This window comes from Acanthochromis polyacanthus, chromosome 5 (assembly GCF_021347895.1).
Source record: "Acanthochromis polyacanthus isolate Apoly-LR-REF ecotype Palm Island chromosome 5, KAUST_Apoly_ChrSc, whole genome shotgun sequence".
Classification (NCBI taxonomy): Eukaryota; Metazoa; Chordata; class Actinopteri; family Pomacentridae; genus Acanthochromis; species Acanthochromis polyacanthus.
In genome coordinates, this window is record NC_067117.1 from 21,364,267 (window position 1) to 21,379,910 (window position 15,644).

General features: G+C 41.3%; 2 protein-coding genes across 4 annotated transcripts in view; both read left to right on the forward strand.

The window, feature by feature from the left end:
* Positions 1-15,644, forward strand: part of zbtb49 (zinc finger and BTB domain containing 49) — a 52,942-nt gene that overhangs the window by 1,009 nt on the left and 36,289 nt on the right. Inside the window, exons 2-7 of one of the 3 annotated variants that reach the window (XM_022213050.2) lie at positions 41-1,167; positions 1,267-1,313; positions 1,410-1,483; positions 1,754-1,836; positions 2,024-2,185; positions 3,723-5,829. In XM_022213050.2, the coding sequence (XP_022068742.1) occupies positions 41-1,167; positions 1,267-1,313; positions 1,410-1,483; positions 1,754-1,836; positions 2,024-2,185; positions 3,723-4,450 (2,221 nt within the window). In that variant the 3' untranslated portion in view covers positions 4,451-5,829. Of the gene's footprint in view, positions 1-40; positions 1,168-1,266; positions 1,314-1,409; positions 1,484-1,753; positions 1,837-2,023; positions 2,186-3,722; positions 5,830-15,644 lie in introns of those variants that run through there. The other 2 variants (XM_051947863.1, XM_051947862.1) reach the window with 2 other exon arrangements.
* Positions 11,716-15,644, forward strand: part of synpra (synaptoporin a) — a 29,239-nt gene continuing 25,310 nt past the window's right edge. Inside the window, exons 1-2 of the mRNA XM_051947864.1 lie at positions 11,716-11,887; positions 12,018-12,083. Of these exons, the coding sequence (XP_051803824.1) occupies positions 11,870-11,887; positions 12,018-12,083 (84 nt within the window). The 5' untranslated portion in view covers positions 11,716-11,869. The remainder of the gene's footprint in view (positions 11,888-12,017; positions 12,084-15,644) is intronic.

Here is a 15,644-nt window from a genome sequence, read left to right on the forward strand (position 1 = left end):
TTCCAAAGCAACTTAATGTTTATCACTCATCCTCTTCCAGGTCTTTGTTCCAAAACTCTCCCAGTCAGAAGAATGAGGTGTTCAACCTGGTCATTCAGGATGTCAGTGGCATCGGCCAAATACTGGACTACATGTATACCTCCCATCTTGACATTAACCAAGATAATGTACAAGCGCTCCTCGACATCGCTCAGTGTTTGCAGGTTCCAAATGTTCAGAGCATGTGTAATGCTTTCCTCAAGCCTTGTCCTCCACCGGTGGAAATACCTTCATTTTCTCTCCCTGGCATGCTGGGTTCAGAGCACGACTGCCTCTTGGGGAGCAGTCTTCCTCATGATGTTGACCTGCATTGTCCCTCTGAACCCCAGAGGCCTGGCTTCAGCAATGACATGGACAACAACAGAAGGATGCCAGTGTCTGTGTCTAACAATAGCTCAAACTGTGACATAGCTAGCAGCTCTCAGGCGCCGGTAGAAAAACAGCTGGTTCATGGATACAAGCTCCGTAACTTCTACAGTAAGCAATACTTCAAACAAAGTGCAATTCAGACGAACAGTGCAGCATCAAATCAAGGCCCAGGTCCTTTGGTTGTGGTGGAGGAGCAGCAATGTCAACTCGGGATGAGCCAGGGAGGCAACAACACTCCTGTGAACTCAGGAAACACAGTTCAGCCTAACTCATCGTGCACATCAATGGCAGTGGAAAAGAACCCTGTCTCCTCTTTAAGACCCTCAGATAATTTAAACACCCCCAGCTCTGACCCAACAGACTCCATGCTCAACAAGCCAGTACGCCCAAAGAAGGCTGTGTACCTAAAGAAATATAACTACCTCCGGTCGCAGAAGGCTCTGGAGGAGATGTGCGCTGAATCAGTCATTGAACCTGTCCTTAGCTGTCCTAAAGAGAGCCACCAAGGGGAGTCTGTGGTCCAGACTGATGCTCCAGAGGCTCCTGTTGAGGACAGCAGTGCGGGTAGAGAGGAGGTTCCTGAGACAGCTGCAGATGCACAGCTTCCCAATCCTCCTCTTGTTAACCAAGAGGACCAAACACTGAAGCCTGCGCCAGATCCACCACAGCAAACAGGGTACAAGCAGTACTGCTGTGAGGTGTGTGGGAAGATCTTCAAACATCCGAGCAACCTGGAGCTGCACAAGCGCTCACACACTGGTATTTCCTGTTTCTAATTGCCTTGTAAGCATACAGTTTGGGTAAATCCTGCAGTTAGATGTAATGTTTTTAGACACAAACCTCCATTTTCTGTTGCAGGTGAAAAGCCTTTTCAGTGCAACGTTTGTGGGAGAAACTTTTCACAGGTACTTACTGGTGTATTATGTCAATTTGTATTATATCTGACAGTATTCTTAGATTGTGAAATTACTTTGAGATGTCTTGTTGATGTTGTCTTACAGGCTGGAAATTTACAAACACATTTACGGCGACATTCTGGTGAGAAACCGTACATCTGTGAGTTATGTGGCAAAAGGTAAATCCCTCGCCTGTATCACGTTCATCCATGTTTCTTTTAAAAAACATTTTTAGAATTACTGATTTTTTTCTGCATTTGTAGTTTCATATTGAAGCAATACAGATTGGCAGTATTAATTGATAAATTGAATGAAAATAGATATATCATTTACTATTTTAGCATGGCTCTTTCAATTAGGTATGCTACCTGATATACATTCCTTATCGTAGACACACCTAGGAGTTCCCATAGTTGCCTTTTAATTGAATGCTTGTCTGTGTTTTTCAGCTTCACTGCATCAGGAGATGTCCATCGTCACAAAGTGGTCCATACAGGGGAGAAGCCACATCTGTGTGATATATGTGGACGAGGTATGTGACATCATTGACGCTGTAGTCTTCATTATTTACTTGTTAATATGAATTTATCTCTGAACCTGTAATAGTGTAATTGTTTAAGTGAATTTCTTCCTATGCCTAGTAGTGGCTTGAGCTGACTTCAGTGATAAATTGCACATTGTGTATGACAGATGTTTTCTTTGTCATCTCTATTGCTCAGGATTTAACAACTTGAGCAATCTAAAGGAGCACAAGAGGACTCATGCAACAGACAAAACCTTCACCTGTGACCAGTGTGGAAAGTCCTTCAACACACACAGAAAGCTTCTGAAGCACAAAGTTAGGCATGCTGGGGAGAAACCACACAGCTGTGCCACCTGTGGTAAGAAGCTGCCTTTCTCGTCTCATAAAATGTTATTCTTAATAAGAGTTTACAGATCGTGGCAGTGACATAGAAGAACTTTTAGTTATATTTTAGCAATAAGAAATTGAACTTTAGCACACCATAATCAAACTCCGGTCTCTGCTGTAGATCATTTGTGTTTAGATCATAGGATTTTTTTGAATATTTTCATTTTTTAAAAACAAATGAAATTTATTTCACTGATACTAAAACAACTCAGTATGAACATCAGTGTAGGACTGTATTTGCATTTGGCTTCCCAAGTAGTTTGATTAACTACTTGCCATCAGATATGAAAATAATTTCCCATCACCATGTGTACACACATCCACTCTCAGTCTACAAACTTACAAACTCATGGACTTTGAGCCTCATTCCCGCAACATGCATGAGGGCTTTGCTATTGGCTTTTTTAATTCTATAATTTTTTTTTTTTTGCTTTAGGTAGTTTGCTAAAATGTATAAACACTGTAACATCACAATCAGGAACTGAGCAGCTAATTAAAAAAAAAAATCCTCTTGCGTCCACACTGCCTGTTGACACCATGGTCCTGTTTTCACACTTGAACTTGTTTTATGGCACCAGATCCTTGCTGGTGTTGTATCTACCCTCAGGTGTACATTGATTTGGATAAAAGTGTCTGCTAAATGAAACTGTAGAATTGTAAATGTAAGTGGGAATGGAATTTGAGTCCAAATTCCCTTTCTTAATGCTGATGTGTTGTTTCCACATGATGTGTGGTGGCACAATAGTGTTTCCGATGCATTCTTTTTACATAAATTCCAACCCTACTGAGCTCACAAACTCAAGCATGACAGCTATGACATCAGTCTGTAAAGTTTTGGTGTTTAGGCTTTAGGGCCCACAGAAACAGCTTCTGCCATGTTTTTAGTCGTCCCTCTTATGGACGTCTGACAGAATACAGATGTTTCTATTTTAAAAACCAGTTCATCCGTCTACACAGGTGGCCACACAAATTCCATTGTATTCATTGAACATTTATGCTTCATGTGTATTTCTGACATTTTACATGTGTAACTACAGTGATGATATGTAAGGCTGTGAGTCTTGTTAAAATGTGGGCGACCTACAAGAGGCATCCTGTGTAGACACAGATGGAACACCTGAGCTGCTGCTGCTGTCCTGTTGACATGCTGATCTTATGATGCATTCTATATATGCACATATATAAACAGTTTAAAAGTACAAAAACAAAACATAGAAATAATAATAGACTTGGTACACAGTGATATTCCTATTAAATGTTGAGGGGTGCACTGTTTGTGGTTGTAAGCTCAACAACCTTAACCATCAAAGTTATCTGTTGCCATCTAATTTAAAATTGCCTTGGTTTTACAAGTCACAATTAACAAAACTAAAGTCACGAAATTGTTTGTTGTGAGCTCCTCCTGTTAGGCTGTAAAAGCTTGTTTTACAACAGTTTAAATATATTTTTAAAGTCAGTATGTAGCTGTAGAAACACAGTGTTTTACATTTGAAATGTTTTGTGCGTAGGGAAGTGTTTCATTGGTTCAGGAGACCTGCAGCGTCACATCCGGTCACACACTGGTGAGAAACCCTATGTCTGTAATACCTGCGGAAAGAGTTTTACCCGGTCTGCCATGTTGAGGAGACATAGCAACATGCACTGCAAGGGGCCTCCGGTCGACAGCCCAGTCACCGTCAACTCTGAGCAGACACATGGCTCAAAAGGAGCAGCCTCATTTCCCGAACCTGTCAGCCACAGTAAACCGCCTGCTGCCACCAATGAGCAGCATTTCTCCACTCTGATGCCCCACGCAGGGTTCGAGAAACCCTCATCACCTACTCCTTCATCACCACAAGAAGCACCACATATAGAGACTCCACCTTCCAATATGCACCTCAGCTCAGCATCTGCTCCACTTCCAGAGCTTCGCTCCCTGGTTCCCCATCACCTCCTTTCATCCAACCACCAGGACAGAAGTGCAGCACCACCTGCCACAGACCGTATGAAGCTGACCAAACCACACCTGTCTCAGGAAGCTGTGTATGGTCCATATGTGGAGAATGGGAATATGTCAGTGGACATGGGGAGAAGTCTGGTTGGGAGGCCCTACCTGCCCTCCACAGACAATCACTGCAGTACACTCACAGGGTCTGGTAGACCGCATAGGTCCAGTGAAGGACAGTTTATCTCCAGTGTGACTCTGTGGGGCCTGGCAATGAAAACTCTGCAGAATGATAATGACATGGATCAGTAAACTGGCCCATCTTCGATCAGCTTGGTCGCATCAAAGGTGGGATTTTCACCAATGTTTACTCAGTTGCTGAGTTCCCCCTGGATCACGATTGGTTACACCTGACTTGAATCACAGGAATGGTTGAGGAAGAAGCAAGCTTAAAATAGTAACATCAATTATTCTTAACTAAAATGTGTGGGTTCTTTTGTTTAGAGTTGCTTTTGTTCAAATTAAAACAAGCACTTCCCAGTTGTAGTAATGAAATGATTCCATCTTCTCATAGAGTTAAAAATCACTGTTCTGCTGCTTTTGTGGTCAAATATATTTTTTACTTGCTTTGCAAAGCTCCTAACAGAGTGATATGACCTGAAGACAGCAACAGCCATGTCACTGCTGCTCACATTTTCTAAATGCTAAGGATAGGTGCTTCAGTGCTTCCATTCTTATCTGTTTAGCACACTATACACTGTACCATCCTTTACAAGTCCTCACGGCAGCAACATTCATATAATTGCGTAGCCTACAGTAAGTGCAGTTGGATTCTTTTGGCAGCATGTTTGTCTGCATCCTCAAGAATTCTCTTTCGCTTCTTACCTTTACCTCATTAAGTTTTCCATTGATGGTAATTAACTTTTTTTTATGTGAATTTTTTTGAATATCTAACTTCAGGCTGTGATACTCTTCAGGCCACACTTTAGTCAGTTTTATCACAGCAGGTGTTTATGCTGCATTCAATGTACCTCATAAGATAGAAGATAAACCTCAACATTATTTTCAGCCTCTGCATATTTGATGCACAAAGTGGGAAAAGACCATCGTGGATGTCAGGTTTTGTTTGTTCCTTTTCTACGAACAGCAAACACTCATCAACAGACATGTAGTTCACTTAGCTGAAGAAGCTCAAGGACTAAAAAGGCAGGATAGGTACTTTGTCTAGTATTTTAGACATATAAACTTTAAACTAATGCAAAGTAGTAGTAATTTGAAGTCGTATTTACTGTCAGTTTACCATGAGGTCTGCTGTTTTGAAAAATAGCAGACCAAGTTGGATATTGGGAATTCTGGTTTCCCAGTTTCCCCTAATGCAGCTTTAGGCCACCTGCTGTGAAGTCACTGATGGCTTGTTCTGCAACAGCACAAAGCTTGAACTTTCTTGCCAGCAGAGAACAACACAGAAGCAGCCGTTTTCTGTCTTCTGTGGTTCAGTGTGGATTTACCCTTTAAAGTTCCAACTCTGAACATCCCAGGATGCATCACCGCTAAATAAAAAGCTACATTTCTTTCCCATAATGTACATACTGCACTGCACTTTAAGGTGTAAAAATGTAAAATTATTTTCAACTGTCAATGGGAGATTTGAATATATTATATTCATATAAGAATAAAAAGACGGTCTTGTATTTATTGCATGCCTTTTTTAATACCAAACATTTATCATCATATTTCATGTGTAGGTGTAATTGTATTTACAAAAATATGTGCTGAAAAGAGAATAGGTGATTATTTCAGTTGAAATATTCAATTCAAGCTGAATGCATTTATGTGTTGTGTCACAAACATTTAAATGACTGATTTTACATTGGTTTATTATAATCTATGTGTGAGATTAAAGTATAAGTTCAGGCTAGATTTTATATAAGATCTGCTCTAAGTAGGCTTGTTTAATTACCCTTTTAACTGTTGAATTATGATGAATTGTAGGTGCAGCAGAATGAAGCTGCTGTATCCACATCACAGGCTTTACTGAGCAACTAAGCCTACAGTTCTAAAGTGCTCTGCTGTTGAAAAGACTACAGAGGGAGCCTGAAACCACATAGTGCAGGTCATTACTGGATGTGCATGGACGGTTTGGTAGAAAAATACCCCAGAAACTGACATCTTACCAGATCTAAACTTCTGATCAGCATCATGGACAAAGCACAAAATTTATGACAAAATGTATACAATCTACATATGATGTATTAGTAGAATGTAAGACAGTGACTGTCCACTAAGATCGTGTGCCTCGAACTATGTAGATAGCTTATGGGATTGTTTTTGGTTCTATGGAGACTGTTGGTGATATAACTGTCACAAGTGCAATCTGTCCATTCACCCTCCACACATCCAGTGAACACAACGCCAATGTGTAACCCCACTGCAGCATGTGAGACGTGGAAAGAGATGGCTCTCACTGCAAGATAGGCAGCTGATAATTAGCTAGCATTGTCACTACATGCACTCCCCTGTACGCCATGCCTGCTGGATTAGTCGCCTAGCAACACGTAGGACTAGTGTGTTATCATGGTGTTCATTCTCCTTCATCAGCCTCTGCATCGGTCCTCAAAACAATGATGGACAAGAGGCAGGAAGCCTGAGGAGCAAAGTGACCCTGATGCACCTCTTACACTCAGAGAAGAGAGAGTGAGTGTGAGTGTGTGCGTGTGTGTGGCAATATGGAATTATCCTAATATTCTTGCATGTCTCATGGTTCTGTGATGTTACTTATATTTGAATGATTTTTAAAAATATTTTTGGTTAGCTAATTTTCCTTTGCTGAATGCTGTTAGGATTTCACCACACGGAGAAGTTATTCAAACCCTGGCCAGCTTGAGGGCGTTCTCACTTTACAGCAGCTACCAAACTGTGAGAGTGTGAAGAAATCCCTTCTGTCCTTCACAAGTTGGGAGGCAAAAAGGACTGAATACTAATTCTAAACCTAGCTGCTGTATTTCATCAAAATCTCCCAATTTTAACTTGGCTTATTTGGCGATTTAAATTTACAATTTGCATTGACATTACTTAACGAGCTTATTCAGCTGTTATATGTAAGTCTGGATGTAAGGAAAATTATTAGCTTGCCTTTGTGCAAAAATCCAGCCTTTACTGTTATAATGGGGGTAAGATGAGGTGAAAAAAAAATGCTTCATATCCATGTCTGTGCCTTCTAAACAAAATTTTAATCAAGACCATACCCTATATCTAATCGCTAATTCAGGAAAAGAAAAATCCTTAAGCTCATTACACAAAATCTTTAGCATAAATTACATGGCATTTTTACGTGGATAATCATAGTCACACAAATGAAATACTGTGGACTGTATTTAATATAGAAACAAAAGTGCTTCTTATATATTCATTATGTGGTTGTAACTACACCAGTGCTCCTTTCCTCCAGCGAAAAGAGTGACTTTGAGGGTGAATCCTCTCTCGCCATGACCCACTCCTCTCACTCTTGCTCTCTCTGTGTCGCTCCCTCTCTTTCCCCCATCATGCTAAAGTTAATCCTGATTATGTACGCTGTCTAACTGGTGAAAAATGAGACCCTGCCTAATGCCATTTTACGCAGAAACATTTCCAAAGCCTGTCTTTTGTTCCAATATCTAATCATGTTTCATTGTTTTGTGTTGTCACAGGCATATGAGGATAGGTTTAATGAACAAGTGAGTGTGAAATATATATAAATCCATCCAAATTTGGCCAGCTGTGTCCTTTCACTGCAGAGAATCAGCAGTCAGGTTGAACCTCAGCTGAAAAATTGATATTTTTGCTGCTTTTTTAATGTGATTTGTTCATCTTAGCATTTGGATCATCCTTAATCATCCTTACATGTCTTCATGCTATTTTGACTAAAAAGACAACAACATTCCCTTTGCTATGTGAATGTCATGGATGTTTTTTTTTTTTTTAAAGGTATGTATTTTGCTGCAAAGTTTTCATTACTATTGTTAAAGCCCTTGTGACTGCATCAGCCCCAGAAGATGTGGACGTGTTCTGGCAGCGGTTCCAGCCGAGCGGTAATTGCTGTGGAGCTGCGGCTTGTTGCTGTGTTGGATGAGATGGATAAGTGGCTGACCTAGTCTCTGCGCTATAATTCCTCTGTGTGTCACAATATAAAAGAGGCTTAAGCGGAGGAGAAGAATGGCGATTGTTCCTACTGTTGCTCTGCTGTCTCTCTCTGCTCTGTTTCTTACCGCTTTTCTCTACTCAGACAGCACCTGCTCAGCTCCAGCTGTTCAGATTGCCTCTGAAGTTGCCATTTATGCAAGACATAACTAGACAGGTGCGATTCTACAACAGCTCCATTCACATGGTGCGAGCAGGTACCATGCACTGTAACACAATCAGTGTGAAGAGGTTTGCAGCTGATTGTAGACGTCCTGTCCACAGTTACACACAGTCATATCCTGCATCTTTCTCCCTGCTTATTATCTGCTGCGCTACATCCTCCATATCTTGCTCTCTCTTGCACACTGGCCTTTAGCCACTGTACCCAGGTGTGTTTTCTCTCTACTTCCAGTTTCTTGAGATGCGTTTAGACACCTGTCAGTGTGTGTGACAGGTTATTCTGTTTCCCCCTCGAGCAAGGAATGAGGTTGTTTCAGCACATTCATATATACAGTAAAGCTTGGGACAGGGGGGTGGAGAGTTGATTTTGCAGCTAATTTGTCTGCATTATATTTTGTAACGCTGTTCCAAATATTACAGTCACACACTGCGAGGAAATTGAGATGATTGGCTACATCTGGGACCCCCTCTGGTGCTTTGTGCCCATTTGTAGATTCGTATGTCCCAGCATGTTTAAAGATGTGGCGGCAGCTATTCTCCTCAGGTGCGTTGACAGTAACTGGAGCTTCAAGGAGGCAAAACAGTTTCAGCCAGGACAAAGACTCCTATCCACTGGGTGAGAACAGAATTAGAAGGAATAGGTTTGACATTTTAGGAAATGCGATTATGTTCTCTCTTGCTGAGAGTTAGAGGATAGTTAGAGATGATGAGGTTAGCAAAACACTGATACTGGCAATAAACAGGTACACCAACAACCATACAGACATAAAACTGGTGGACTCTCGAGGTGTCAATGGATTTTGATACATTTGGACAGAGCTAGGCTAAATCTTCCCTGTATTTTCACAGGTTGAGCTATGCGAAACTAAAAACACATAATAAAACATAACATATGCACCACTGGGAGTCTCACTGTCAGAGTAGTGCAACCCAAGATTCAGCTAAATTGAGCAAACTTACTGGCTGTATAGCTTCATATTGCCATATTTACCTGAGGCTTTTCTGGGTAAAACACCACCTGCCATGGATGGTTAGAACACCATAAAAACTTTAAATGCTCAATGATCATCTTGTACCATTTGGGGGAAACAAAACCTTAAATTGCACTGGCAACATGGTCTCTAAGCCACCAGGGCTGTTGATGGAACAACTGTGATGCTTCTTTGTGTGGCTGCTGTGTCCATATTTGCAGGCTGAAACTGTGCAGATGGATCAAATGGCAAGCCTCCGTGAACACCTATGGACAAGCCCCGGCTCATGATATGAAACAGATCATAACTAAAAGGATGAAGAACACATGAGAGACTTCGTTCCTCTTGTTCAGATCCTCTTGATTTCCTGTGGTGAAAATATTAGCCAATCAGATCCAACAATTTCCTAATCGCATGGACAGAGCCCTTCAGGCAGAGCGTGTGTGTGTGTGTGTGAGGAGGGAGTGCAGAGAGAAAATGAAAGAGGAAGGGACGATAGGAGAGATGTTGTAAAATTAGCTACGCTGTCAGAGCAGTTTGCACTTTGCTTTAAAGGAATTGTCATCAGTGGAGCAGACTCAGGGAACCCCCCCCCCCCCCCCCCCCCGCTCTCTATCATCTCGCCTGCAGTGAGATTCAGGCTTTCTCTCTCTTCCCCCTTCTCTCTCTATGCCTTGGCAAACTCATTAGATGACAAACTGCTCCAGCTCCTTTTGGATAAAAATGCACTCAGACTGCCAGAGATCATCGCACAGAGTTACCTGCTAGTGTGCATCTGCGTGTATGTGAAAGAGAGCATGCATGAAGACGAGGTTTGGTTCTGGTTGGTTTGGTTCTGGTTGTCACAGATTGCATAATGTCAATCTGCAAACACAAAGTCACGTTTCCAGTAGGCAAGTGAGGTGACTTTACTTTGTGAGGCCGCAGCTTCTGATCAGTTATTCTCCAGTTTAGGAAGTAGCAGGTGGGTCTGACCCACACCACACCATACATCTCTGCAAATGAATATGTGAACAGTTTTGGTTTTTTTTGTTTTTTCACAATAAGAACACAAAGGTATTAACTCTTTTGACAAGATGTTAGATTATGGGCTGCACAGTAGGGTAGTGGTTAGCACTTGCGCCTTGCAGCAAGAAGATCCCCGGTTCAAATCCTGGCGTGGGCCTGGGATCTTTCTGAATGGAGTTTGCATGTTCTCCCTGTGCATGCGTGGGTTTTCTCCTGGCACTCCGGCTTCCTCCCACAGTCCAAAAATATGCTGAGGTTAATTGATAACTGTAAATTGCCCGTAGGTGTGAATGTGAGTGTGATTGTTTGTCTGTATATGTAGCCGCGACAGACTGGCGACCTGTCCAGGGTGTCCCCTGCCTTCGCCCAAGTCAGCTGGGATAGGCTCCAGCGACCCTAGTGAGGATAAAGCGGTGTATAGAGAATGGATGGATGGATAGTAGGTAGATATGTGTAACTGCAAATGTCTTCCTTTAACAATAACTGATGGTCACACAATTATTATTGTTATTATTTACATTTTATTTGATTGTGATATTACAAGGTTTATCATGACAACATTGTAGTCATTAAAGTTTATGCTTATGATGCATAATCCTGTATAAGAATACTATGAAGGCACTATGCAAAGAATTTATGCAAATGAAATCATTTTTATTCCTAGTAAATTTTACATGTTATTGATTATGTGCATTTTGTATGTGAGTATTTTTTTATTTGTGTATATTTTAGATTTTTCTATTGTGCTGGTAGTCACTGTAGTTTTTCAGCTTGCTACTGCAACAACAGAATTTCTCCTTGAGGAGCTATAAAGTATTTCTATTTTATTCTTTATTCTAGAAATAGAGTAAATTATAGTTTTGTTCATTACTTAAGGAAGCTTCATGAACGTATGATTCCTACTCATAAACGTTTAATTTTATTTTTGTCTTTTAACCATCAGACTATTTTTTAAGGTTGCAGTTTCAGACGAATTTAAAATGCTCTGTGAATTTACTTGAAACACAACTGAGCAAAACAAAAGCATGTCATTTATGGGAGCCATACTTAGTGTTTTTACATTGGAAGAAGCGTTCAAATCTGACAACTCAAATATCAGATAAAAGCTGCTAGCTTGATAAAATATCGAAAAAGTTCCAACCAATTGCAAAGAAAAAAGAAAAGAAAATCCGAGGACATCACTCCCCCTCTCCACAGGCCAATCCCTGCCTGTCTCCATGGCAAACTACTGTATATCACTCAACAATAACAAACCGAAGGGGACTCGGGCTTTTCCGGTCGGACTCGGAATCGGAGCCCAGAGCCGCTGACTGTTAACGCGCGACAGACACATCAATCGGGTCTTGGCTTGCGGTTCAAGGTTGTTGGCTTCCAATCAAACAAGTAATAAGAAGCGAAGTATCCTGCTGCAGCAATGGACACCGCGAACCAGGTGAGCTGATGATAAACAACCAGAAAGGTTATTTTGTCACATAAATTCTAATTACCGCTCAATTGGCCAGCGTGACGTTAATTGATGTTAGAGTGTGTTTTTATCCTTTTTCTCTTTGTCCTTTACGCAGCTTGCATCTGTTGGGGCATTCCAAGTGCTAAAATTACCTCTGGGATTTATCCGTGTTTTGGAGTGGGTGAGTTGGAACTTGCTGTTTTGCATACAATAACTTAATTATGCAATGAAAATACACCATGAATTATATAATGCAGGGTCTCTGCTGTGTGGTGGCAGCACTGAAGCGCACATTTGTTTTTCCACATCTGAATTTGATCTCATTTCTGTGTGGCGAAACTTCCAACTTTACGCGCATCTTTTTGGTTTTCACTGTCTGAATAGTGGTGTCTGTGTGACTTCCACACCTTCTCCGCAATCATCTCGGCTATGATCCGCCTCGCCGTGACTAAATGGCTTAAGTTTATGTAAGGATTTATAGCTCCGTGAGAACTACATGCCAGGGGAAACCGCGATGTAGCTTTTCAATTATGCGTATTTTGGATGCGTTGTGCCAAACCCTGTGCGTTTTTGCGCCAGTCCGCACACTCAAAAAATGCCCCATTTTACCTCAAGTGAAATGATATAACAGGAATCAGCAATAAGAACGGGGTGTCCTAGCTCTGACTGAATTAAAGCTTTACTACCTCTTTCAGTTTGGGTGCCGGTTGTAGACTCTCTGTTTATTGTACAGTGCAGAGAAGCCTGGAGCCAAAAAAGATAAGTGAATTTCTTTGATGTGAGTTTAGAGAAATTACTGTAGCCATGAGGGTATTCAGCTTTTGCTCTGATACGATATGTGTGTGTCTGTGTGTGCCTGTGTGAGCTTGTCTTTCACAATTTTGCAAATGCCATCAAATGTGCAGAGAATCCTCAAGCAGCAATTTGTGCTTCATAAAAAAATGTTTTTGGCATTCAAATTAAGTGAGCTTCACTCAAACTCACTTCCAACAGACACAAGACATTTTAGCTGAGATAACACAGATGTCTCTCAGTGAGGTGAGTTCCCCAGTGCGTCCCTTTCGGCAGTTTGCATTTGACCAGATTCGCTGTGATATTTGTGGGCCAGAGCCAAAGACCAAGCAGATGATCCAAAGCACCATCTGCATGATGAAGATAACACTTTGTCATCAGCTCCCCATTTTTGTCTTCTTGTCTTTGTGTGTGTGTTTGTGTGTAGGGAAGCATGTATGATTGTGTGAGCATGACTGCACACAGTCCTGTGACATCCAGCGATATATTGATCCACTCATTACCTGGTTGTATTCACTGGGATGTAATCATACATGCTCTTATGCAAGCTCCAATTGCATGAACACACACAGACAAACACAGACACACACACTCCTTGATGACACTTATATTAAAGTGACCTTTTCCGTGCTCTGCTGCTCTTTTCCCTCAAGAGAGGGGAACTTTACAATGTCTCTGCTGGCCCATTAAAAATGCAAACAATTCAAATTATGACCCAGGTATTCTGATTTATTCTGCAGCACCAGCAGTGGTGCAGTGGTAGACAGGCTGCTCCTCAGCAGAAAGGAATCTCTGTGCAGCCTCAGTTGGTTTCAGATGATCTCACTTTTTTCTTACGTCCATCTGAGGTTTAAACAGTACAACTGTACTGGTCGTCCTCATTTGACCCAACATTATTGTCTGACTCCAGGTTTGCTCTGCTTCAGCCTGAGGACATTTTGACAGACATATCGAAGCACCAGACTAGAACTGTTTTTCCTCATCAGGTGTTTTTCATAGAGTTTGTTTTAATGCATGGAGTCCTGAAGTTCATCAGTGTCATGTCTTACCCATAATCGTCCTGAGATGAAAGAAATAGCAGCAAATCATGATGGTAATAGATAAATATGGCTAAAGTTTCAAAAGAAAAACAAATGAAATTGAAAAATTGTTGAATTTTCTCATTAGAAAGATTAACTGAGGTGAATCTAGGAAGTGAGAAGTCTGCAGAAACAGTTTCCCACTGTCACCCACTGAGTGGCTTCCAGCTGGGACATGATGCTGCTCAGCATCAGACACTGGAAGACACAGAAATTTTGAGATGAGAATAGTCACACGGCAAAAATAAGAGACTAATGACTTCCATTAAAACCACCTGTGTGTTTACGGTATGATATTCTCCTAGTGGATCTACACATATTCATGTTTTATGGTGTACTTATTTTGACAGGTGCGTGTGTACCCATGTATACACATCCTTATGATGTCTCTTGAATATTTCCCTCATTTTTGCTGTTCTGTCACTTGACATTGATGTTTGTAGACAACTCTGGAAAACCAAAGATTATATTATATTCACATTAATATTTTTCTACATACACTGCCAGCATTTTTTAAACTCTTAGTTTCTGCAGAATCTATGTGATTAAGGTCATAAGAAGACTGTGGTTATGGCAGATAAAGCATAGTTAGTGTATGGTTAGAGTTGACTAATAACGTGGTTCAAGAAAAATTGTGGTTAGCATTAACAAAAAGGCACACTATGACTGCAAGTCTGTGATGAGATGCAAACTCTGGTCTCACGTGAAATTTCAACACGTGTTACACAAACGTCGCACTACTAACTGCGCTGGCAATGAATATTGGTATTGGATATAAAATGTGAAAGTCAAATATGGATGTATTTCTTAGAGACGCTGCTATTCAAACAGCAGCTTCCTTTTAGAATGACATGGCAGTCATGGAAACATCTGTACAAGCAATTTCTGTGTTTATAATAATGTGTCATTATGCAGAGGCCTGCAGTAAATATCCTCCCACAGAATGACACCAGCAGAAACACATGTGTGTCTGCTCTGTTTGTTTACATGCCCGTTGGCATTTAAGGCTTTTATTTAGGCAGCGATTGACATTTACTTTGCTAATGATGAACCCTTGACTGTATGGCTGATTGATCATGTGGACAAACAGAAGATTGTTTAAAGGTTATGTTAACCTTCGTCAAGATGTTGCAGTAGACTCACAGGTTTCCTGCATCATCACTCAGTGCTGGATCTGCACAAGGAGAAGGCATCCATAATCAGTCATGTCTTCAGGAGATTCTAGAAGATGGTTTTACAGCTCAGTCTATGTGTATGTGTGCATGCAGGCCTTTGGCCTGTTTGGCACACTGTCAGTGGCTGGCATATTCTGCTCCAAACAGCTGTAAGGTCCCCTCCTCTCCACCGTCGACCAAGTCATGCAGAAGCTGTCCTTTGAGATGTGCCCAAACTCTTCAGAGTGTGTGTCTTCATGCTTCTGTGTGTGCATTTGAGGGCAGAGATGGAAGGAAGGAAAAAAGCAAAATTGTACAGTTGCTTGAGCACATGATGCAGATGATAAAAATGCGTTTTGTTATGCACCGAAGCATCGTCACGGTGTTGTACCATCTCATACAGTGCAATAGTATGAGCACTGGATCAGCTCACTGGCTTCCTGTGGCCTCGGCCTACTGTAGCAATAGTCAGGCAGATGAGTCACAAAGCCTCCATCATGAGTCTAATTCATGAGTAAGGGTTCATCTCTTGTCCAAAACCCATGACTGACCCACTGTCCTATGATGTCATCCTTAGTACCTTACTGTACACCAGTTCACTTGCCTTGGGATCGTCTGAGCACAGTGTGCATGTTTGTGTGTGTTTGCAGATAGAGTTTTAACCATTATCTTAAAAACAGAGATGGTGTCTGCCTCTTTAATGCAAATTAAGGATCT